Source organism: Hippocampus guttulatus, chromosome 19 (assembly GCF_054856545.1).
Source record: "Hippocampus guttulatus isolate MCC_2025c chromosome 19, RoL_Hgut_1.0, whole genome shotgun sequence".
In the NCBI taxonomy this organism is placed as follows: Eukaryota; Metazoa; Chordata; class Actinopteri; order Syngnathiformes; family Syngnathidae; genus Hippocampus; species Hippocampus guttulatus.
The window spans coordinates 8,030,102-8,053,008 of record NC_141279.1 but is presented as its reverse complement, the minus strand read 5'-3'; the positions used below and the strand labels follow the sequence as shown (position 1 = coordinate 8,053,008).

General features: G+C 48.8%; 4 protein-coding genes across 13 annotated transcripts; 1 reads left to right on the top strand and 3 right to left on the bottom strand.

The window, feature by feature from the left end:
* Nucleotides 1-1,467: 1,467 nt before the first annotated feature.
* On the bottom strand, nt 1,468-14,066 carry stxbp4 (syntaxin binding protein 4). 8 transcript variants are annotated; one of them, XM_086137830.1, is made up of 23 exons: nt 13,948-14,066; nt 13,427-13,524; nt 12,545-12,618; nt 12,374-12,469; nt 12,141-12,210; nt 11,979-12,053; nt 11,008-11,093; nt 10,829-10,934; nt 10,448-10,580; nt 10,237-10,343; nt 9,920-10,112; nt 9,687-9,756; nt 9,469-9,503; nt 8,996-9,092; nt 8,524-8,648; nt 8,199-8,285; nt 8,001-8,066; nt 6,104-6,304; nt 5,902-6,018; nt 5,741-5,781; nt 4,569-4,696; nt 2,127-2,184; nt 1,468-1,976 (listed from the first exon to the last, which is right to left on the bottom strand). In XM_086137830.1, the coding sequence occupies exons 3-23, from the start codon at nt 12,609-12,611 to the stop codon at nt 1,880-1,882; spliced, it is 2,055 nt and encodes a 684-aa protein (XP_085993956.1). In that variant the 5' UTR covers nt 12,612-12,618; nt 13,427-13,524; nt 13,948-14,066; the 3' UTR covers nt 1,468-1,879. The 8 variants fall into 8 exon arrangements, with proteins under 8 accessions (XP_085993956.1, XP_085993949.1, XP_085993955.1 ...); XM_086137823.1 differs by having other exon boundaries at nt 13,487-13,524; nt 13,948-13,966; XM_086137829.1 differs by lacking the exon at nt 13,948-14,066 and adding an exon at nt 12,737-12,821 and having other exon boundaries at nt 12,545-12,620; nt 13,487-13,613.
* On the top strand, nt 13,754-16,169 carry LOC147190061 (hydroxycarboxylic acid receptor 2-like). Of its 3 annotated transcripts, none has more exons than XM_086137833.1 (4): nt 13,754-14,045; nt 14,560-14,957; nt 15,049-15,229; nt 15,550-16,169. In XM_086137833.1, exons 1-4 carry the CDS (start codon nt 13,883-13,885, stop codon nt 16,056-16,058), a joined length of 1,251 nt encoding a protein of 416 aa, XP_085993959.1. In that variant the 5' UTR covers nt 13,754-13,882; the 3' UTR covers nt 16,059-16,169. The 3 variants fall into 3 exon arrangements, with proteins under 3 accessions (XP_085993959.1, XP_085993961.1, XP_085993960.1); XM_086137835.1 differs by having other exon boundaries at nt 13,908-14,045; nt 14,523-14,957; XM_086137834.1 differs by lacking the exon at nt 13,754-14,045 and having other exon boundaries at nt 14,207-14,957.
* A 2,099-nt stretch (nt 16,170-18,268) lies between these two features.
* Nucleotides 18,269-19,324, bottom strand: LOC147190060 (uncharacterized). The gene has a single exon (XM_086099253.1). The coding sequence runs from the start codon at nt 19,322-19,324 to the stop codon at nt 18,269-18,271; it is 1,056 nt and encodes a 351-aa protein (XP_085955379.1).
* Nucleotides 19,325-20,064: 740 nt separating this feature from the next.
* LOC147190059 (uncharacterized) lies at nt 20,065-22,210 on the bottom strand. Its single transcript, XM_086099252.1, has 3 exons — nt 21,352-22,210; nt 21,163-21,312; nt 20,065-20,114 (listed from the first exon to the last, which is right to left on the bottom strand). The coding sequence occupies exons 1-3, from the start codon at nt 22,208-22,210 to the stop codon at nt 20,065-20,067; spliced, it is 1,059 nt and encodes a 352-aa protein (XP_085955378.1).
* Nucleotides 22,211-22,907: the final 697 nt, after the last annotated feature.

Here is a 22,907-nt window from a genome sequence, read left to right as displayed (position 1 = left end):
ATTTATAACAGGAAGGTTATACAACCTGATAAAAGGTGAACAATTACAATAAAATGTTTCCTGACACTTTTGCTCATATTGTAATGACATTTTAATTTCATTGCAATTAATGTAATTATATCATTATATTTAGATGGATTTTGACATGTATATCATGTTAATTGTTTTGTTTTTTAAATATCATTGCAATAAAAGTCTTTCGGTTGAACTTTGATGCTCATATTGTGCAGTTTTCCGAACAAAACAGTGGTAGCAGGTGCCTCTTTTCTGCTTCAAGTCCATTTGCACGACCCTTTGACTTGGAAAGCGCAACCCTCAAAGATCACAATCACACTTTTTCATGACGCTTCCCCTTTATCACCGCGCGCGCGCGCGCGCACACACACACACACAGAGGAATGCTGGATCACATGAGTGGGCCGGCTTGACCTACTTTTAACCAATCAGAGGCCAGAACAATCCTGCGCCCGCGCACGCATGCACGCACACAGGCCGCGTCGCCCCGCCCCCGCCCGCCCAATCACGTTGAACCTCATGTGCTCCACACGGAAGCAAAACAAATGAAGGCAAGCAAGCATGCAAAGGCAAGAGGGGGCAAGCTAGGAAGAAACAAAATAAATCGGATCAAGTTTTTAACACTAAAAATCTTGCAGATAAAAAAAAACTTTACGTGAATGATTTTTCACCTCCATTATAAAATAAACATGCAATGCTTAATTTCAATGCATTTCTCTCAGTGTTTTACTATTTCAAATGATCACTTCGCGAACATTCTGAGACAATCACAATGTCCCATCACTGCCCACGGCGTATAAATGTGAAGTCTACCGTTGAGCTGACAGTCACATGGGTGCCCGGAGACAATCACAAAGTCACCACGGCAACGGTTGCTGTGGCGATGTCATGTTGACCTTGGCGTGGACGGAAAAAGTAGGGCGGTGAGCAAGTGGGACCAAGGCCTCAGGCAGGGCCGAGGACACGTAGGCATCGAACAAACGGCGCCCCCTCGTGGACTGCACAGGAACAGCCGGATTACGGATTATTACCCTGTTACGTAACGACAGGCGCTCGCAGCAACTTTTCTACACTCTTGTTTGCGTCATTTTCGCATTTAGCCCATAAACAGCCGTCTTCCCCCCCACCAAAAAATGGATTGAAAACATCCCATTTGCGTGCTAAAATTCGCCAAATATTTGTGTGTTCGTTTTCTCGTGTTAATGTTGCTGTCTAAATATTTGTGTGTTCTTGTTTGCTGTTGTATTTGAACAGGATTTTCTCAGGCTTCCAGCTGCTGCCGTCGCACGCTCGCTATAAATAACCATGCCCGCACACACCGCTCGACCCCGCGTGTCGTCAAGTAATCAGATTACCGCAGTCTTTTATATTCAGTTACATTGCGAGGAAAAGCACAAATCAGTTTCACGCTCACCAACACACACACATTGATTTCTCGCTATGACATAACAGTGTGTTTGTGTGTATGCTTTTATAAAGCTTGAGCATATACATCATCACAAACAAACAAATAAAATCAAAACGCGTTTTTGGAATGCAGCTTCAGGCGATAAAAGTGTCTTTTTTCACTCGAGACTTTCTCAATGCTCCTGATTGGCTCGGACGATTTCAACAGTCCAGCTTGTTGTGTTTTCCTGTTTTGTTTCCAATTATACTTTCAGGACATACTAGTTTCAAAAGCAACATCAAACAACTCCATCTTCTCGGAAATAAACAAATAAATAAAATATATGTTTAACGACAACACTTGCAAGAAAGACAACGAAAAAAAATACTAAACAATTTTGAACAATGCAGCTTTTTATCTATTAGTACTCTTGTACTCACAGCCAGTTGTTTCCATAGCAACAAACAGCTCCTCCTCCTACATTTCAATCTTCTGATCGCCGTTTGTGGCATCCATTGTTGTTGTCACGGAAACGACCATCGGCGCACTCCAAGAGGTGGTCTGCGTCACATGACTGCCCCCCCCAAAAAAAGAAGACATCACGTGACAGCAGCAAATAAAGGTTGCCGTGGTATCAACAGATGACAACATTACAAAGAATCCAACTTGACAGTGACGGCCGGCTGTAAAAAGTCCGACAAGAAAAAGAGCGCCGAGTACGTACTCAATGAAGTACTTGACACCGTGCTCCGTATATGCCTCCTCCCAGCCATAAGGAAGAGCTGTGGCGCACACACAACACACAAAAAAAAACCAACAACAGATAAATGGCAGTATTGAAATATATAAATAAAAATTAGGTAGAAAAAGAGCTGTGAGTGGCTGGCAACCACTTCAGGGTGTAGTCTGCAAACTGCCCTACTGCAAATATATAAAAATATATGCAACTGACAAAAACAGGCAAACAAAAACACGATTTTTAGTTAAAATGGACCCAAAAGTTAAAGACAAAAAGGCAACAAAACATCTTGGCAGATGAACAATAAACAAAAAGTGAAATCATGAACCGGCAGTAATGATGTCATTCTTTTTTTCCATGTCAGGAAGCTACTCTTTGATGTCAACGTGTCATCGTTATTATTAAAAATTGTTCTGCCCCAATTTCATGTCGATGTGCACCTGTCGTGTTTTGTTTGCGCTGTGTCAGATTAAGAGGGGGGGGGGGGTGTTTTTCTCAGTGGAAAGCGCCTCCCTGCCCGATTGTCGTCCTCCACTACAACAAAGACGCGCAAAGGTGATGAGGAGGACGATGATGCAGCTCTTTTGTGAGGCCGAAAATGCAAAGCGGGACACAGCGGGAACCATTTCGCTCACATCAGCAACACACACACCATGAAGCGGCAAGCACCACGCGGAGAAAGAAATAAGGAAACATACAAAAAGGCCGACAAATAAAAAAAAAGACAAAAAAATAGAAATACAAATTGCAACAAAAAATGAGTGTCAGAAATGTCCCAAAACACAGAAATTCAACCAAAAATTGACACTAAATCACCCCAAAATGTACGCAAAAAACAAAATCTAAGAACTAAACAAATTTTCACCAATAAAATGAAGAAATGTAACAAAAACTCCAAAAAGCGAGCAAACGTGACACACATTGTCACCAAATTAAAATTATAATGTAATAAAAAGTTAGAAATATAAAGTTAGAGCGAACGCATTTCGTGAAGTCTGGAAAGACAACACGTGGCCAGAAGACATCACAGCAAGACAAACTTTATTGACAAGTTTGGGCTTGACAAAGACAAACAAACAACCCTGCTTGGAAAACAAACTCCAACTGTGACTTGGGCTTTGCGTCGAAAAACGCCTCCCAACCGACAGTACGTCTCCTCCATCTTGACACGCATGTGCGGGCGCGAGGCCAAGCGCCATCGGGTATCCTAGCAACAGGCGACGTGATGAAAAGCAGATGGAAGGAAAACTCTCCTGCATCCACATGACCTACTTTCTTCTTGGGACTCTTTTCATCACATCTGGCCACCACCACCACCATCATCATCAATCTGGCGTGTGTGTGTGTGTGTGTGTGTGTGTGTGTGTGTGTGTGTGTGTGTGTGTGTGCGTGCTAATTAGGTGAGGGTGATCATTTTGCAAGTAGCTGACATGAGGCCTCAAGACTTTGACAGTTCCTTTATAACTCCTACCATCATCATCTTGTCCTGTTATCCCCCCACCCGACACACACGCACACACTGAAATACTGTGTGTGTGTGTCTGTGTGTGTGTGTAAAACTTCATCCGAGCATTAATGTCTTTGTAAATGTTGAAAACAGAGATTTGAACACAAATGGTGCAGCAAGAAACACAGACGGACAAATCACAAGAGCGACAGGCCTCTGTTCTTTATGCTCTGCCCAAAAAATAAGTGGAATACTACTGCGGCTGATTTTTGGTGGTCTTCTTTGTGTATGATGGCGTCTCGCTCGTGGGCACGGCACACACAGCACGAGGACCAGCACAATGTCCATTGAATTTAAGCATGTCAAGTACGAGTAGAAACGGGTGTATTTCATTCCATCCTAGGGAATTGTTATGATGAGGACGAAACGTTTTTACACAGTACACGAGTGTCGAGTGCTACTTTCCTGACTGAAAAGAGACACAGATGCAGTTTTGGTGAAGCGCATGCAGGTTCGAAGAGCACACGTGGCGTCTACGGAGAAGAAGCGAGGCAACGTGGCTGAGCTGCTCCACGCGGCGAACGACGGCGAGTGTCGAAACGGGGAGGGCACTCCCTCGCGACAGAGGCGGCTGTCCACTAGGGGGCGCATGCGGGCGGGGCTCAAGAGAGAAGAGGAAGAGGAGGAAGGCAGGAGGAAGTCACAAGGAAGTCACGTAAGCTTTCATGCAAGTCCCAAGTCACTGGGAAAGAAAAAAATGTGCTAAGTAAAGTCATGCAATGTTGTTTCGTCGCAATATATTCGGGCACTTTTGGCAACTTTGCACTTGCGCAATACTTGCATATTTTTCTTGACATAATTAAAAACATAACCCTTGAAAATGCACATTTTCAAATACAAGCAGTCACGCGCAGCCTTCCCAAATTTCGCCCGAGCAAAGTCCCGTGTCGTCCGATTGCGGACTCGAAAGTTTGACTTACTGTCCACGTCCAGGAGGTTCCCGACGCTGGTCCTCAGGTGGTGCGCTTCCTTGGCCAGCGCCGCCGCGGTCCACGAGCTCTCGTGTCGCGAGGGTCCGCCTTTTGAGGGCCCCTTGACGTCTGCGCAACTGCAGCCAAAAAAACAGCGCGTCAACCGATTGACATCTTCACACGACGACAAATACGAAACTAAACCAAATGTGTTTTCTCTCCGGTGTAGGCAATTTTTAGAATAACCTTATGAGATATCGCAAGTGTTGTTCATTGTCCGATGATGTTCTACAACTGGCACCGTCGAGATGAATTTGCTTGGAAGAAGCCTGACAGCTCTGAATGACATTGTGATATTTTCTTCGGGATGGTTCGTCGTTTGAACACGTCTTCCGGCTTTCCGATACGCTTTATTATCATATAGTTTGACAGCAACAGTTACTACGAATGACTTCATATTCAGAACTGGATGCTGTTGTATGTCTATTTTTTTTTTTTTAAATGTACTACGTGACCTACAGCAGCAGCACACGCGTTATGTTTTGGTTTTGAAAAGACACCCACTGGCCTACAAAGGCGTAAGAACAGGTGAGGACAAAACGGTGTGGGGGGTGGTCACTGAAAGGATGCGCGGGGGGCAGTTATGAAACATGACACGTTGACCCCCACCCCGCCCCCAACACAACAGTCGCACAAACACAATCTCGCTTAACGGAGAGCGGCCGACTGACCTGATTGACTGAGGCGGACTTACGCAAGAGTCATGTCACACTGAAATCGATCGCATTCGCACACCACAAACGAGCCGGCAAGACATCGAACAGGATGCTCGCAGGGGTCAAATGGAGGTCAACCGCAATGGAGCAAAGAAGGGAGTAGGCACGCGAAGCAATAAACGCCACTCGGTAATTCGTTTGCTGATAAAACGCGGCGAGGGGCCGACCGCCACCTGGGCGCCGCCGTTTGGCAACGAGGCTCAATGGCAGCGGGCGGTCATGAGCAGCAGGCTAACTTAACGGCGGCGGGCCCACCTGGGATCGCGCAAGTGGGTCAAAGCGGCAAGGGAAGCCGACAGACCCAATTGCGTTAAATTAAATAATTGCGTTAAATAAGACATCATCACACTCACTCCGACTGCGGATGGACAAACAAACAAGTCAGAGTGTTGGACTTGGATGTACCTGGAGGGCCCGAGTCCTTCAAGCAGGAACTCTTGAACATTCTGAGGAGAAAGCACACAATTGAAATCTGGATGGAATACTGAACTTCGAAGCTTTGGGGGTGGGGGTCACTGTAGTGGCCACTTCATTAGGTACGCAAGCTCCACCGCACTCTTTCTCACCGCGACAAACGTCAGCAGTTTTGCGGTCGCCGTCTCCAACGTTTTCTTGGCGGCGGCGCTCTTCCGCAGCTGGCATTGCACCACGGCCGCCGCCTTCTTCAGTTGCTCGACGTCCTCCTGCCACAAGAAACACATCCGCTGAGGAAAGCGGCGCCGGCCAAATTTCTCCTCACAGGGTCTAGTGAGCCAGTGTGCGTCCTACCTTATTGTCCAGAAGAGGAGCAGGAGGAGGATGACGAGGCTCTTTGGCCCTCTGAGTCTTCAGCTCGGCGATCTCGGCTTCCAGCAGGCGGACCACCTCTTCATAGTCCATCTCCATCCCGCGGGCTTGCTTGCGGGCCTCCTCGGCCAGATGCGCCCGTGCCCGCAGCGTCTGTGTTTCCTCCGCGGCCGCCTTGGCTTCCTGCCGGGGGGAAGAAGTCGGTGAAGCGAGGCGCCAAGAAGCCGCGGCTTTTCCAAACGCTCGCAAAATCAAGTTTGGCGCTCAAAGCCCGCTGTTGGAGTTAGATAACTGACAGATGAAGCCGGTCACTTGTAGCGGAAGTTGAAAAAGAAAACAAAAACGTATGTCATTCTCACGTACGGTATTAATTGTAGTGTGTGTATTTGGGGTAAACGGGGGGCTGTTTCACATTGAACGGACACACTGAACATTCGCAGGTAGGGGGGCACGTTGGTGTGGGACTGACAAAACCACGGACTGGCTTTCCCGCCAATCACAGGGGTCCGCTTTTCCCAATGCACCTTTCGTCATGTCCCAAAAGTAGCCAACCAAGGTGACGCGTGTGAACGCGAGCGCTAGCGTGACAAAGACGCGGCGAGTGGTCGCAATTCGGTACGCCGGACGTCCGTTGATATAAATCTTCTGTTTAAAAAAATAATAATACATTTGCAACCTATGCCTGCGGCGTGGACGACTTGATGAAAATTCTGCTCGCCAACCTGCGTGAATGATGGCCGATCCAAAGGTGGGCCTATTTTGGCGAGAAGTGTGCGCGCGCTACTGGTTGAGTAACTAATGTATCACAGCAGGAGTTGTCTTGTGTCCAGCTGTGGCCTGGGAGAGGGTGGGGTTGGTGGCGGGACAGAGGGGCACTCTTGTCTTGAGTAGTGTGCACAATCACAAACATTATTGACCAAAAAAAAAAGGGGGGGGGTGTGAAGAGAGGGAAAAAAAAAGCGAGCAGCGAGTGTGCGGCTTTTGTGGAAACAAGGTGGTGTTGACGCGGCGACAATGAGGCCGACACGTATCAGATTGTCGTCGCCATGACAACGCACACCGCTTGGCATCACTCACCTCCTGCCTTGCTTCCGAGCACTTATTTTCCCTCGTCATCCTATCTTTCCTTCCATTTTGCCTTCCTTCCGTCATAGCCGTTCTTTCAATCTTCCCTCATTGAAAGTTACTTTTCTGCCTTCTTTCCATTGTTCCCTTGTCCATCCTTCCTTCCTTTTCATGCCTCGATATGTGCTTTTTTTTTCGAGCATCAAATTCCTTCCCTCCTTCCTTTATTCTTCCCTTCCAACAAACCTGCTTTTGATTCAGTCCCTCGTATCCTTGCATTCTGCCTTTGCTTCAACCTCCATTTCCGCCTCTATTTATTAACAAAACAAAGACTGAAGTGTTTACCAACTTTGTCCAAATGAAGCTCATGACTGCTTCATCATTTCTCTCTCGATGAGGCTGAGAGACTTCAGCTGTGGATCACAATAAACAAAAAAAAAGGAAGCGTTTTTTTCTCTCTCCCCATCTTTGAACGAAGGCTGCACACTCACTCCTCCCACGCCAGCCAGCCAGGACCACTTTGCCTGCTTTTCAGTTAAAAAGTGAAGCTGATGCGCGGAGGTGAGCCCACCTCCACCTGATGAGCTATTTTCAACACCGCGCGCCCACTTGCGCTCTCCCACGCGCCGCGAGTCAAGTGAAGGCATATTGCATCGAGTCACCAAATATGCGTATGATTGATGAAAGGCGGACATTCCGAAGATTTTAAATTCGAAGTCTCTACACGTCTAATCGATGACTATCGGTTCATCGTCGATGAACCTCGGCGGCACGATTGAACTGCACGCAATGATGTGACGTGCTATGTTCCAACCTGTCTGACGCTGTCCAGCTCTTCCTCCATCTGCCGCTGAACCCTGTGAGACTCCAGCAGCTGATCCTGAACGTCAGACGACATCCACACCAAACAGGAAGTTGGCCTGGCTGCGCCTTTGGTGCCATCAAATGGTGCCTAACCCCCCCCCCCCCAAAAAAAATCTAATAACCACCAAGTGCAAAGGGCGGCTTTCACCTGCAGCCTTTTGACCTCCCGCAGAGCCTCCACGTTCTCCTTCCTCAGTCGGTCCATCTCGGCCGCGGCGGCCCAGTCAGATGTTGACTGCCACGTACACACACACACACCAAAATAATTTCAGGTTGTCCAGGCAACAGCAGAAACAAAGCACAAGTTTCCCCAGCCCCTGCTGTGCTGCCCGCGGGCACCGCACAGTTGTCATTAGTAGCGAAGTGTTTCGTTTCAGACGGCAATATGATCTTTTGAATCAAATGTCAAATATTTTACCGAGTGAACTTTGTTTCGATCAGTTATTTTCTTCCAGCTTCTTTTGTTGACATACCCGGCGGCTCCCGGGCACCTGCAGCAGATTCAACAGGTCCTCAGACGTGAGCCTTGACCCCGACTGGGCGGCGGTCGGCCCGTCAGGCTGAGACTTGAACACCTCCCTGGTCGCGCTCTCGAAATCTGCCCGAGCAAACAAAACGGCCGCCTTCACTTGAGTTGTTACCCGAGGTCCAATTGAACGGCCACCTGCGGGGAAAGTCACTTCAAGTGTTGTCAGAGCGACAGCAGGACAACCTTGAATACACCACGGGCCAACATTTGACATAACCAACCCCCCCCATGAGCACAACTACATTTACTACCAGTGCAGAAACTGAAATGGAAAATAAAAAATTCTGAACTAAATATTTGGACAAAGCAGGCCAAAAAAACTAATAATAAAGATCACGCTACCGTTTGTTGTCCATTCGAGTTCTCACTGGGGATGAATGCGTTGAATCAAATTTTTGTTTTGGGTACGTCCTTACCGGCGTAGGCCACCACGCCAGGCGGATCGGTTCGCAGTCGGGACCAGAGCGCCTGACGCTGAGCGTCCGAAGGCTTGAGGCCCAGCAGGTCCAGAGCCTGAACACACGAACACACATCCATAAAAGCAGATCGATAAGGGCGCAGGGCAAGCACGCCCTCGCCTCACAATAGTATCAAACGCGACAGCCATCGACATGTAAATAAAGTCAGCCATTTCGGAAGAACAGTTTGAACTTTTACTTTTATGTCATGTGAGAATTTCTCCATATTTGGGATTTTCATTCACTGTGAGCTAAAAAAAAAAAAAAAAAAAAAAAAGACATCATATATTCCAGTGCTGTCCACATTGATTGCGCTGTGCTGGTACAAAATAACGACTCATGTGGACGGATCCTTGGGAAAGCATGCTCTCTGGTGTCCACTTTCATTATGACAACTTGAGTCAAACAAATAGAATGATGAAAATGATCACCTTTTCCACTTGCTCCACTTTCAGATGAGCGCCATCTGCAAACAACGCAAATTCATTGACAAAACCCAACTCATAACAGCTTGTGAACTTTTGTACATAGGCACTTTTTTGAGCACCCAAGGACACCGTAGGAAACAAAAACAACAAAATATGACGATAGTGTATTATATTGTATGCCCCCCCCAACGACAAAAAATTGATTGTATTAGAATTCGTACCCACATTGAGATCAGACTCATCTAAGGATGAAACGCATGCGTGTTCACTCATGACTGGACTCACTCGGACCTGCAAAGATGACAAATTTCTGTCGGCATGTGAAATGAGGAACAGAACAGACACGCACACTGGTCTGCTTTACGAATGCAGCCAGAGCGCGCTCAACTGCCAGGTGTCCAATTCCGTCGCCTTGCTCAAAGGAGGTCATGCGATTCCATTTGTGACTCCGCACCTGGCAGACGCTGACGGGCGGCAGCGTCTCGCTGGCCGGGTTGCGGCTGCAGGTGAGCTTGGTGACCACAACTGGCGCGGGCGCAGGGGAGCTGATGGCCCCGGAGGGGCCTACGATAGGACTGTGGGGACCGCTGCTGGAGCTGGAGGAAGTCCGGCGCCGGATGAAGGCCACTTCCACGGTGGGATCCGGTCTGCGGTACGCGGCACAAGCAAAACGTCGAACTTGCATTTGCGGCTTTCCGGCCCTGCATTGCACCTTTTCTGTTTTCTTTTCTGTGTGGCCTCTTTTGAACTATAAATGTGCTAAGATCTGACCTGAGTTTGGTGCGCGTCAGGATAGTCCTGGCCTCCTCGTACGTCACGCCGATGAGAGATTCCTTGTTGATGGACACCAGCTGGTCCCCAACCTGCAGCCGGCCGTCCTTCACACGCAAAATAACAGAACGCAGCTCGTCAAGCGCCAAGGATGCACGCTGTATTTGGAAAAACAAGATGGTGGAGACATGCCGATCAAGTGTTGGCTGACCTTCTGGCAGTCTCCTCCCGCCACCATGTCCTGGATGAAGACCATGGGGCCTTCGGAGCGGTTGGCGCCGCCCTTGATGACCAGGCCCAGGCCGCTGCCCTTGGCGATGCAGATCAACTGGATCACGCTGTCGCTGCGAGAAGAATGGAAAGAAGCAAGCGAGGGAGGAAGGAAAGCACGCACGGAGAGACGTTAAGTAACACTTCCTTTCCAATCCCATCACAAGTGGGGCACATTCTGCCTCAAGTGGCTCTCAAACCAGAGACTCCACGAAACATGCAGACAGACGATATTACAAAAAGTGGTCCGTGGAGCAAAAAAGTTGAAGGAGCGCCGCTCTTTTGCATCTTTGTGGATGTTTCAGGCATCTGTGGGAGGTACCTGAAGGCGGGTGTGGCCACGGGGCTGTAGAGCGAGACCCCCTCTTTGGGGCTGAGCAGCTGGGGGCTCTCAGACGAGGAGGCGACGCCGGCGGCCAGCAGCTTCCCTGCGTCAACACAAAATCCAGAGCTGACTTTCAATTTACCAGGAGCACGCTAGTGCTTCTGCTCGGGTTTCACCTGTGGACTGCTGAGTCGGTGAGAGCCGACCGGACGCCGCCAAGGGACCGGAGCAGTACTTCTCCATCAGCTCGGAAAACTCCCGCCTTGAGATGACAACATGAATGCATCAATCATAATATGACTGAATTAAGACTTTTATCCTGTTATTTCTTGAAAAACAATAAAAGTATTACTTTGGCACCATCTTGTGGCACTGTGGCACCAAGGAACTACTTTGCAGCGAGTGGAGGAGTTTCCTTTAGACAAAAGTAGTGGTTGGGCACCTTCTCCTGAGGTGTCAGTTATTAGGATTTTCGATATTGGACGCAGGGCTCGTTTATTACTTTTTGCTAAGAGCCGTCATCCTACTCTCCCACCTCAGGGTATCATAAATAAAGGATATCTTAATTAGCATAACTCTCGCACGTGATGCTTTGTCTCCACCAGGTGGCGTTGGCCTCGAACACAAATGCAACTCAAGACAAACAAGAACGTGTTGGTGTTGTTTTAATGTTCTGTTGTGATTTCAGTCTCCGAGATGGTTCTGCTGGCATGCTGCGAAGTGTAAAACAGTGGACAGGTGGTTGAAAACGAGCGAGTGACGGAGCCGCAGGCCGGGCGACGTCACCGTCATCCCCGATGTGTCAGCCCGCGTTTGTGCTGACGACGAGGCGGCGCCATGCGGAAAAGCAGCCAGGACGACAGAGTGTCCTGTCGCGTCACCTCAGCTGACACCTCCCTTCCCCAAAATAAAAAATACTGACGCCCGACCTTCAACTGACACGACCGCTATGACATCACTTGTTGTCGGTGGGGGAAGTCAGCATCCCTTCGCCCGGCGGTGGGCTGCGCTTTTGCTATGTGAGCCTTCAGTGCGGACTAAGCAGATTTAATCCACTTCTTAATGCCACCAATATCACCTCACAATCAAAGTAGAGTGCCGGACTGTTGGAAAAAGATTTTTCGTCCGCTTACGGAGGTGGACTTACTTGGAGTCGTCGTCCCTGGCAACCAGGAGAGACATGTGATTGGACAGCGATGCGGTCCTCAGGATCTCCACCGCCCTGCCAGGATGCAAAGCACTTGGGATTCAATTGCATCCCCTAAAAAACGAAAACCCTGCACATGGTTTGGGTGACTAAAATCGTGACCTCTCATTGGTGACCCCCCTCAGGCTGATGTTGTTCACGTGCACAATCAGGTCACCTGACTTGAGCCGACCTGGGTAACACATAGGCAATGTTTGCCATGAACAATGGGCGGTGGGGATTCAGCAAACAAACAAAAAATAAAATAAACAACCCCCCCAAAATGTATGTGAAACCGCAAGTATGCACAGGTCGACTTAAAAAATAATAATAATAAAATAAAAAGCAGAGCAGACCGTCAAGCGCAGCCAGTCCACCGGCGACGACTCTCTTTATGAAGATGCCAAAGTCTTCTCCTGTCATTTCTCGGTAGCCCCCAATGATCTTCACACCTGCAGGGGGGAAAGCAGCTCAACATAAAGAACGCAAAGAAGTGCAGTCAGGTGGGAAGGCGCAGGTTGACCGACCAAGTCCTTGCTTGCAGTGGCAGAACTCCAGCCGGTGGACGGCTCGGCTGATGCCGGGAGGGCCCATGATGGTCCTGAACAACAACACCCACAAAGAAAAAGAAAAAGAAAAAAAAAAGACTCATCAGCCACGTGCATCCCATAAATATTCCCAAGAAAAAAGATCAACCTCCATAAAATTATACCCTCACCTTTTTTTTTTTTAATGGGTGACCTGGCCCATTTGTCCACTTTAAAATTCAACGAGGCGCTTCAGCAAAAAAGGTTTGCAAGCTTGCTGCTTCAGAAGGGTCAAATTTGGGTCAAATGTGCCGGACGTCAACATGCGGGATAGAAAGCTCAAAGCAGGGCGTCGTCGTCAGCAAGTGAGCAGCAGAGTGGAGCAATTAAACTGATCACTTAAGTCTTGCAAATCTGCCCGATCGGCCGCTCAGTCATTCACGTCACCCGCGCACCGGTCAGTCGAATTGTGTCGCCAGCCACGACTTGCGCCGACGTCACAAGCGTCTCCCCGGCAAAGAAGCAAAGCAAATCTGCTTAATGTGGACTACATACATTTTTCTTGTGGTAAAAATGGACAAAAAAAATGAGAATGCCAACTGGATCACATGTGATACTTGAGGTTTAAAACTGGTCTTTACTGTCACTTATAAAATAATATTTACACCAAATGCATTGCCATTCTGAAAAGTTGGCCAATTAATATTGTTTTATCGAAAACAACAACAACAACAAACAATTCGAATCTGCACAGGAAGCGTTTCCCTGTTGTCATGATTCTCTTAAAGGGCCGGCGCGCACGTGTGTCACATCAGCAGCGTGTGGACGCACAAGCCCGGAAACGACGACGGATAACAACAACAAGAACAAAAAGCACTTTACCTCCTCCAAGGAAACAACGGTGTCGGGAATGAGGATGCGGGAGACGAGAAAGGAGCTTACCGGTCGAGCGGCGACACTCCATTGATGTGCTCGCCTTCCTGCGGGAGAAATGCCATTGCACAACGTCAGCCAGAGGACAAACAGCCAAGCGCACGCACACGCGCACGCCGCCATGACCAAATGCTGCTCGTCTCCAGGGAAGATGATGATGAGACAAGGCTGGTGTGTGTGTGTGCGTGTGTGTGGGACAGAAATCCGCCGAAACACACACGCACACACCTTTACACACTAATCCCGGCTGATACCTGTCCCACACGCACACGCTCAAAACAAATCCACTCAGAATACAATCACACACACACCCAGGCCAGCAGTAACACACAAATTACACACACACACACACACACACACACACACACACACACACACACACACACACACTAATCTGTCAGACACATGCAGTCACAAAGGGGGGGTGTCTTTTCAAGATGTGGCAAACAAAACCCAAACAGGAAGCTGACCATGAGCAAGGTTAGCAGTGGAATGCTAACGGCGCAGCCGGGGACCTTTCTTTGCTGTGGGTGCCGCTCACGCTTCGACCACTTCCTGCGTGTGAGGCGTGAGTTGACGCTTACATCACACCGTTCCTCGCTTATTCAATTCAAAAGCTGCAAAAAAAAACAAAAAAACAACAACAATCAATAAATAAACACATACAAAGGCCACATTATTTGCAGCATAGAATGTGATCATTATCAGAATATTTACTGTTCAGAAACTGAAACGGTGAGGATTTGGACAATTTTAAGTTCAACGTCATCTCTTACTGAATGCATTAATACAAAATTGATGACGACATGAAACAGTGAATCAATATGAAAATAATCGCCTATTGGATAGTTATTAATTGTTGAGTTTTCGGTTCTTTTTTTTTTTAAACCTTGGATCAACATTGTTGTTAATGAAAAAAAACAACAAGCCCCCCCCAAAAGAAAAAACATTTTTAGGTTGTTGGCGCAAGGGAGGCCGAAAAACATGAAGAGGAAAAAAGTTGCAGATGTTGAAAGAAAGTGCTTTTTGGTCATGTAAAAAGCAGAAGCAGCAAGTTTCCTGCCTCTTGAAATCACAAACAGCCTGCAAGACATCAACAATGGATTTGGACCTCAGGAGCACGCCAGCGCCCGGTGGCGGCGGCAGCGGGTGCCCGCCGGTGGGCATCCAGCTGGAGGGCATTATCCTGCCCCCGGTGCTGACGGTGGACGTGGTGCTGGGTTTGCTGGGCAACGCGGTGGCGCTGTGGGTCTTCTGCTTCCGCGTCAAGTCCTGGAGCGCCAACACGGTGTTCCTGGTCAACATGGTGGCGGCCGACTTCCTGGCGCTGGTCAGCCTCCCGCTACGCATCGACGCCCTTGTGCGGGGCCACTGGGTTTTCGGCGACGCGGTGTGCCGCCTCAACCTCTTTCTCATGTTCTCCAACCGCACTGCCAGCATTGCGCTCATGACAGTCATCGCCTTTTACCGATACGTCAAGGTGAGAGCGCACCCGCCCTTTTGACTCATGACTTGCTGAATTTTGGGGGGTTTCCAGTGTCATTTTTTTTTTTTGTACGACGCGCCCGCAGGTGGTCCACCCTCACCACCGCTTCAACCGCATGAGCAAGCGACAGGCTGGCATCTTGTCGTTGCTGGTGTGGCTGCTAGTGAGCAGTCCTCGCGTGCCCATGCTGGCCTACAACCACATCAAGGGCAGCGGCGATGCCACGCAGTGCTTCTTCTTCACCGCCTACAAGGAGGCCACTCGCGGTACTCACGCAAAACATCCGGCACTCCATATCCTTTTCACATCAAGCCCCAAGCACCATGTACATTTTTTTTTGCTAGTAGCACAACCACATTACTAGTCCGGCAAAACGGTTCACTGAAGCAATTTGTCTTATTTATTTTATATTATCTGGAAAAAAGCCTTCTATTTTTTTAGAACTGTTTCTGAAAAAAAAAAGCCATAATTTACAATTACAAACTATTTCAAAAGATATAGATATATATGGAAGCAAAATTTTTGTTTCTCTAGATGTAAAATGTTTGAGGAGCATGGCACTAAAGCCTGAAACGTCTCCTGGCAGGCATCGTGATTTTGGTGGAGACGCACCGTGTGCTGACCGTGTTGGAGTTCGTCATCGCGCTAGCTCTCCTGGTCTTCTGCTCGGTGCAAATTTCGCGCTCGCTGAAGCGTCGGCAGATGGGAAACGTGGCCAAGGTGCGCAAGGCCATGCGCGTGTGCACCGCCATCGTGGCCATCTTCCTGGTGTGCTTCCTTCCGACCACCATCACCACGTTGGGACTTTGGGTGAGCCGCTCCCTGCGGCCGTGGGACTGCGCCGCTTTCTACGCGCTCACCCAGCTCAACATTGTCTCCTTGAGCCTCAACTTCCTCAACTCGGCTCTGGACCCCATCCTCTACGTCTTCTCCAGCTCTGTCTTCAGGAAAGAGCTCCTGGCCGCCGTGCCTCCAAGACTGCGTTGCAAACGGGCGGTTGAAGGGAAGTCGTCCGCATCCGTGTCCACATCTCAGTCCACCGGCCAGGTGGAGCTTGAGAGTGTGAGGATGACCGCAGGCAGTGAAGCCTCATAAGAGGGAAGGGGCTTCATTTCCACACACTGAAATGTTTCCTCCATGGCAAAATGTTCGGTCACTGTTGTTTGTCCAAAAGATGAGGTTGATTAAATTCAAAAGTCATCTTGACTCTGACTACTACTACTTATTTCGCCAGACTGGAGACCTGTCCATTACATGCGCTGAAATTGAATAAGCAAGGAGTCCATAATTTGTCTCCCTGTGCCCTGAAAGTGAGTGGTGACCAGTCTTATTTGGCTACAGAGCACAATGGGCATAGAAAACGTCTGTGACGTCAAAGTAAAAATATTAAAAAGACACCCGTAAACTGATATTTTGGAAGCAACGACTGAACGTGAACACAAATTGAAAGCATAGCAACACCTAGTGGACAAATTGGAAAACTACATCTGCACGACTAGTTAAATCAGACGTCTGACGCCTGTTTTGAATTTTTTTGACTTTTAAACAAACAAAATATGAACGGGTCAAATTCTAAATAAATAAGCGGACATACCCCGTGTTGCGTTGACGTCCCTCGCCGCTCTGCATGATTACTGCTTCGTTTGACTCTTAACAAAATTGCCTCGTCGCAATTTTCAGACGGTTTCATGTTTGGACAGAACCAGAATGCGGTGGGGTTTTCTTTCAAACTATTGGGACCCCCAACAAGCTGACATCCATGAACGAAAGTGTACTTTAAGTCCGAACTCTGCAGCGACGTTGCCTTGATTGGGAAAGGCGGCCATGCTAGTTTAGCGTGGATTTTGGAGGGAAATAAAATTAGCGCCGCCCAGATCAGGAAATTACTTCCGCATCTTAACAAATCGCGAGAACTTGTTTGCAAATCATGGAGACGAAGACAAACGTGACCCCTGTGAAAAAAATGTTTGCCCCCAACCCTGGACTATAGTAAAAGGGGAGAACAAGTTTGAGGGAATATGAGAAAATACAGCATTGATATATTTTTTAAAAATCTCCAAATGCATTCATTTTACCCATGTAATTTGAACTGTTGAGTACAAAATGGCCAGGACAGAAAGCATGAAAATTCTTAAGTCTACATTAGCGTGTCTCAGGAATAATTTGACAATATTCATTGAAACTGCTGTGAGAATATATTTATATTTTTGCTTATTGTTTTCCGCTTTAAGTTGTAGCAAGCTAAGACAGTGACCCCTATGCATGCCAACAGAAGATCAGAAGAGTGGCTCATCACACACAAGCAAGTCATCATGTGCTCCCAGCTCGTTTGCATCAAGACACAAAGGCAAATTGCAAAGAGATGTCAGTTTTGGAGTGGACCTTAAGATGGTGACAAAATGAAACATCACCGTGACAACCTGACAAAGAGGAGGGAGGAAAAAAAAAAGCAGCTTGAGCAGCTTCAATTCTGTGGTTCTTTGCATACGTAAGCATCACTGCAATAGGGAGCTAAATGTCTTTAATATATTCATATCCAAGAGCAACAGTAAGAGTTTGAAATCTACACGTGACTCACAAAGCCAGTGCTGGGTTTTTCATCTTTGTACCAATAGGATTGTTTTTTCTTTCAAGCGGCTGACTGTCGCACAAAGCATAGACACCCTCGCGTTAGCGACACTTTACCGCTGAAGGGCCACAATCAGAGCCAGCACCACTGATGGTGAGAGTACAAGTGGTCCACTCGGACTTCTTCACGCAGCCTCTCCAGCAATCAGTGACACTTAGCAGGCAACAAGCATGCAGAGCTCATCTTGGGAGATAGCGCTACCGCCTTCTCAGACACTTGTCTGCCCGCCAAATAGGTTTGTCAACAGCGGACTCTGCTGCCACATCACCTGCCAGACCTCCACTTTGGCCATAACATTGGAGACATTTTCCAAGTATAAGCTCATGAAATACTCAAACGGAAATTTGCATGTTTGGCAAAACTGACTTGCTTCAAAGTTTCAGGTCCGTCGTTCGCAATTGTACTTCAATAATAGAGTCAGTAAACAATCATAACTCAAGATAAAATTGAAACGCACCACGTCTGTATCTAATGTGAGACAGCAACACCCGTAAACTCAACTTTACAGATCATTGAAAGACAAGGCAGTCAAATGAGTTTAGTTGATTCTTTGGTTTATTAAATCTTGTTCAGCAGGGAGTCAACGCAGCATGTTCATCCTATAACAGGGAAGAAGAAAAAAAAATGCAAGTTAACACAAGTGAGTGTTGAGTGGGGGGTATAAATGTTTACCTCCTTAGACCTTTGGAGATCTTCTCAGGTAGGGAACGTAGGGTTGCTCATCCTTTTGGAAATAATGCATTCTGGAGAATTCTTTGCGCTGTTGCCGATAGCCGTTTCGGTTACGAACAATATAAGTTGGAAGCTCCTCCTCGTCGTCGTCATCATCATCCTCCTCTGGCAACTCATCAGCAAACACTTGAGATGACAACCATGGTGCACTGGCTTCCATTGGAAATCGGACCAGAGCTTGGCCGGGGTGGCCTGGATGGGAAGAGATCCACTTCAAAGGGCTCCTGTTGGGAACACCGGCAGAGTCATAGCCTTTAAGTCCAGATGCGGCATGATTGTTGGAATCCACTTGAAGGTATGGCCAGTTGGCAAGTAGACCAACTGGATGAGCAGGCAACTTGTTTTGACTTCTCACTTGTAGGCCACCACTTGAAAGTGAACCAGAGACTTGTTTGGCCGCACCCCGAGAGGACTGGTGTCCAGAACCGGGAGCTCTTGAGGGTTTGTAGTTTGAAGATGGATTATCGATTTGCCTATATGCCACCCAACCGGAGCCCAGCTTTGCACCTGAAACAGATCCTGCACCCCAGTTTCCAGCGCCAGCAGGAAGACTTACATGAGCACCAACAGGAGAGGGTACAGGAGCAACTGAGGGGTTGAAACCGGGTGACCAATAGTGGGCCGAGCTGTACGATGTCCATTTCGGGTGCTGGTTGCCACCTGGATTCGCTGCAGGCTTCCCCTTCCTGATGGACGGTCTGACTTGAACTCCAACGCCACTTGGTGCTTCGTTGGAAGGAGCTGCAGGCTGTTTGGCACCTGGAAGGGCTTCAAGTTGCTCATTACCAGTGCCACTTGGTCTGTAGCTGAACGGTAGATTCAATTGACTGTATGCGGCCCAATTTTGGTGCAGGTTACCATCTGGATGTGGTGCTGGTTGGCCTTTACCAGTGTGACCTTTTGCGCCACCAGTTGAGGGTGCTAGATTGGCTTCAGAGAATGCATGTTGTCCCTTGCCAGCCGGTGCAGCTACTTTCACCCAACCAGGCGTCTGCCCCATCCCAGTGCCAGAAATGTATGCTGCCCAACTTTGTTGCAGGTTGCCACCAGGATGAGATGCCAGTTGCCCTGTCACAGTGCTGGGAGGAGAAACCACAGGAGAAGCTGGTGGATGATAGACTTGACTGTATGCGGGCCAATGTGGGGGGAGGTTGCCACCTGCATTTAATACCGGCTGCCCATTTACAGTGTCAACACCGGTTGAGGGTTTATAGGTGGAAGGTTGCACATCAACCGGACTGTACATTGCCCAACCTTTGTGCAGTTTGCCATATGGTTTAGCTGAAGGTTGGTCCTTTCCGGGCACAGAACTCTCAGGAGCAGCTGGCTCATACATTGGATGGCCTAAAACCCAACTTTGAGGTTGGTTTCCATCCACAATAGCTTGCCTCCTTACGGGATCAAGATGACTCACTTTCACAGGACCAGTTGGAAATTCTGAGTCAGAAGATGACAAGTAACCTGGCTTGAACATTGCCCAATTTGGAGGCAGGCTGGCAGCTGGATTCACTGTTCTTTGCCCATTCACAGGGTCAACTTTTCTTCGACCGGTTTCATCCTTGGAGCTGGAAGGTTGCACCTCAACTGAACTATATGCTGCCCAACTTTGTTGCGGGGCGCCAACAGGATTAAATGCCGGCTGCCCTCTCACAATGTCCAGAGCAGTTTGTGGATGACCGACTTGACTGTATGCTGCCCAGTTTGGGAGCAGATCACCTCCGTTTACGACTGGCTGCTGCTTCACACCACCAGCTGAGGGTTTGTAGTTTGGCGGATGCACATGACCTGAACTGTACACGGCCCAACTTTTGGGCAGGTTGTCACCGGGATTTGCTGCAGGCTGTCCCTTTGACGTGACGGGGCTCTCAGGGGCAGTTGGGGATTCAAAACCAGAAGACGTAAACACTGGATTGAACAATGCCCAACTAGGAAGCAGGCTGTCAGCTGGATTCACTGCGGATTGCCCCTTTTCAAGGTTAACTTTCGCTGAACCAGTTGCAGGTTTCACATTAACTGGACTGTAGCCAACCCAACCTAGGGGCAGATTGCCACTTTGAATAGATGCTTGCTGCCCTTGAACAGTGCCGTGAGGACTCCCTTTTACACCAGCGGGAGGAACCAGAGGCTCATAGACTTGACTGTATGCTGCCCAACTTGGGTGCAGGTCGGCAATCGGACTAGGTGCTGGCTGCCCTTTGACAACTCCGCCAGTTGTCGGTTTGGAGCTGGGGGGTTGCGCTTCAACTGAACTGTATGCTGTCCAACTTTGCTCCGGGGCAGCACCAGGATGAGATGTCTGCTGCCCTTTCACAGTGCCAGGAAGAACCACAGGATCAGTTGGTGGATAGGTTTCACCGTATGCTGCCCAGTTTTGTTGCAGGGTGCCACCAGGATGAGCTGCTGGCTGCCCTTTCACAGGGCCAGGAGCAGTTGGTTTGGAACTGGACTGTGGATAGACTTTACTATATGCTGCCCAGTTTTGTTGCATGGTGCGACGAGGATGAGATGCCTGCTGCCCTTTCACAGGCCCAGGAAGAGTTGGTGGTTTGAAACCGGACGGTGGATAGACTTCACTGTATGCTGCCCAATTTTGTTGCAGGGCGCCACCAGGATTAAATGCCGGCTGCCCTTTCACAGGGCCAGGAGGAACCACAGGAGCAGTTGGTGGTTTGAAAACGGATGGATAAACTTCACTGTATGCTGCCCAATTCTGTTGCAGGTGGGCACCTGGACTAGACTCTGACGGGTCTTTGACAAGTCCGCCAGTGGCCGGTTTGGAGCTGGAAGGTTGGGCTTCCACTGAACCGTATGCTGTCCAACTTTTTTGCATTGTGCCACCAGGAGCAGTTGGTGGTTTGAAAATGGACGGTGGATAGACTTCACTGTATGCTGCCCAACTTTGTTGCAGGTGGTCACCTGGACTAGATGCTGACTGCCCTTTGACAAGACCAGCAGTGGCCAGTTTGGAGCTGGAAGGTTGGGCTTCAACTGAACCGTATGGTGTCCAACTTTTTTGCATTGTGCCACCAGGAGCAGTTGGTGGTTTGAAAATGGCTGGTGGATAGACTTCACTGTATGCTGACCAACCTTGTTGCAGGTGGTCGCCTGGACTAGATGCCGGCTGCCCTTTGACAAGTCCGCCAGTGGCCGGTTTGGAGCTGGAAGGTTGGGCTTCAACTGAACCGTATGCTGTCCAACTTTTTTGCATTGTGCCACCAGGAGCAGTTGGTTTGAAAATGGACGGTGGATAGACTTCACTGTATGCTGACCAACCTTGTTGCAGGTGGTCGCCTGGACTAGATGCCGGCTGCCCTTTGACAAGTCCGCCAGTGGCCGGTTTGGAGCTGGAAGGTTGGGCTTCAACTGAACCGTATGCTGTCCAACTTTTTTGCATCGTGCCACTAGGATGAGATGCCTGCTGTCCCTTGACTGCGTCAACACTACCTGTGGAGGGTTTGTAGCTAGGAGGTTGCACATAAACTGGACTGTACACTTGCCAACCTTTAAGATAGCCACCTGGATTAGCTGCAGGCTGTTCCTTTGCCGTGACGGGGCTCTCTGGAGCAGTTGGGGATTCATAGCCAGAAGATGTAAATAGTTGATTGAACAATGCCCAACTTGGGGGCAGATTTCCACCCAAATTGGCTTGAGCTTGCCCCTTCCCTTTACCAGGAAGACTCCCTTTTACACCACCAGAAGTAACCTCGGGAGCAGTTGATTCATAGGTCGAAGACGGCACGTATACTGGATTGAACGGCCAATTTGAGGGCACACCTGCAGCTGGAGTCTCCAGTAGTTGCCCTTTGACCGCGTCAACTTGACCTAAACTTGGTCGTTTGCGGCCAGAAGGTTGCACATCAATTGGATGGTACGCTGCCCAACCCATGGGTAGATTTGCTTGAGGATTACTTACTTTGACACCACCAGACGGGGGCAAAGAAGCAGTTGGGGGTTCATAGCTGGAGGGCGGCTCATAAACTGCAATGTATTCTGCCCAACTGGGGGGAAGGTTGCCACCTCCATTCACTGCTGGCTGCCCCTTAACAGCATCTAATTTGAGCCCACCGGTTGAGGTCTTGTCGCCGGAAGATTGCAATACCCAATTTTGGTGCCGCTGGACACCTGGGTTAGCCATGCCGACTTGGTCCCCGGCATTTGTGGGTTTGTAGCCGAATGTCTGATCATAAAGTGCCCATCTTGAACCTGAACCGGGAGCATTGGCATACTTGTTAGCAGGGGGCGCAGGAGCACTTGAAGGCTTGTCGGAGTTTCCTGCATAGGCCACAAAGCGCTGGTTTGCAAAGCCCGAGGACACCACACCTGGAGTTGAGGGGCTGGATGGGGACTGGCTTTCAGGCGTGGGGTCGGAATCCTGGACTGCAGAGTACACTTTTGAATGTTGCTTCTGCAGGGTCATGAGGGATGGGCGCAGGCCTTCAGGTGGCGGGGCAGGCCCAGCACTTGGCTTGTAAAGAGGCCTGGGGTGGTCTGCAGGGAAGGAAAAAAAAAATCTATAAAAATCTGATACTGCAGCAAGTTTTGAACTATAAGTCACATTTGATTGGGCACTTACACTTGTGTTG

Bases quoted from the DNA above. Each gene is read 5' to 3' on its own strand.
- stxbp4 (XM_086137822.1), bottom strand. From the start codon at position 13,542: ATGGCATTTCTCCCGCAGGAAGGCGAGCACATCAATGGAGTGTCGCCG. The intron at 10,113-10,236 runs GTCAGATCTTAG...CGCGTACCGCAG, and splicing joins CTGACGCGCACCAAACTCAG to ACCGGATCCCACCGTGGAAG. The intron at 9,757-9,919 runs GTGCGGAGTCAC...TCATCTTTGCAG, and splicing joins CGCCCGTCAGCGTCTGCCAG to GTCCGAGTGAGTCCAGTCAT.
- LOC147190061 (XM_086137833.1), top strand. From the start codon at position 13,883: ATGCAGTCACAAAGGGGGGGTGTCTTTTCAAGATGTGGCAAACAAAAC. The intron at 14,958-15,048 runs GTGAGAGCGCAC...ACGCGCCCGCAG, and splicing joins CCTTTTACCGATACGTCAAG to GTGGTCCACCCTCACCACCG. The intron at 15,230-15,549 runs GTACTCACGCAA...GTCTCCTGGCAG, and splicing joins CTACAAGGAGGCCACTCGCG to GCATCGTGATTTTGGTGGAG.
- LOC147190060 (XM_086099253.1), bottom strand. From the start codon at position 19,324: ATGGGGCAGACGCCTGGTTGGGTGAAAGTAGCTGCACCGGCTGGCAAG.
- LOC147190059 (XM_086099252.1), bottom strand. From the start codon at position 22,210: ATGGGTTGGGCAGCGTACCATCCAATTGATGTGCAACCTTCTGGCCGC. The intron at 21,313-21,351 runs GTGGCACAATGC...CATACGGTTCAG, and splicing joins CAAACCACCAACTGCTCCTG to TTGAAGCCCAACCTTCCAGC. The intron at 20,115-21,162 runs GTGGCACAATGC...GGCCGTGTACAG, and splicing joins CAAACCACCAACTGCTCCTG to TTCAGGTCATGTGCATCCGC.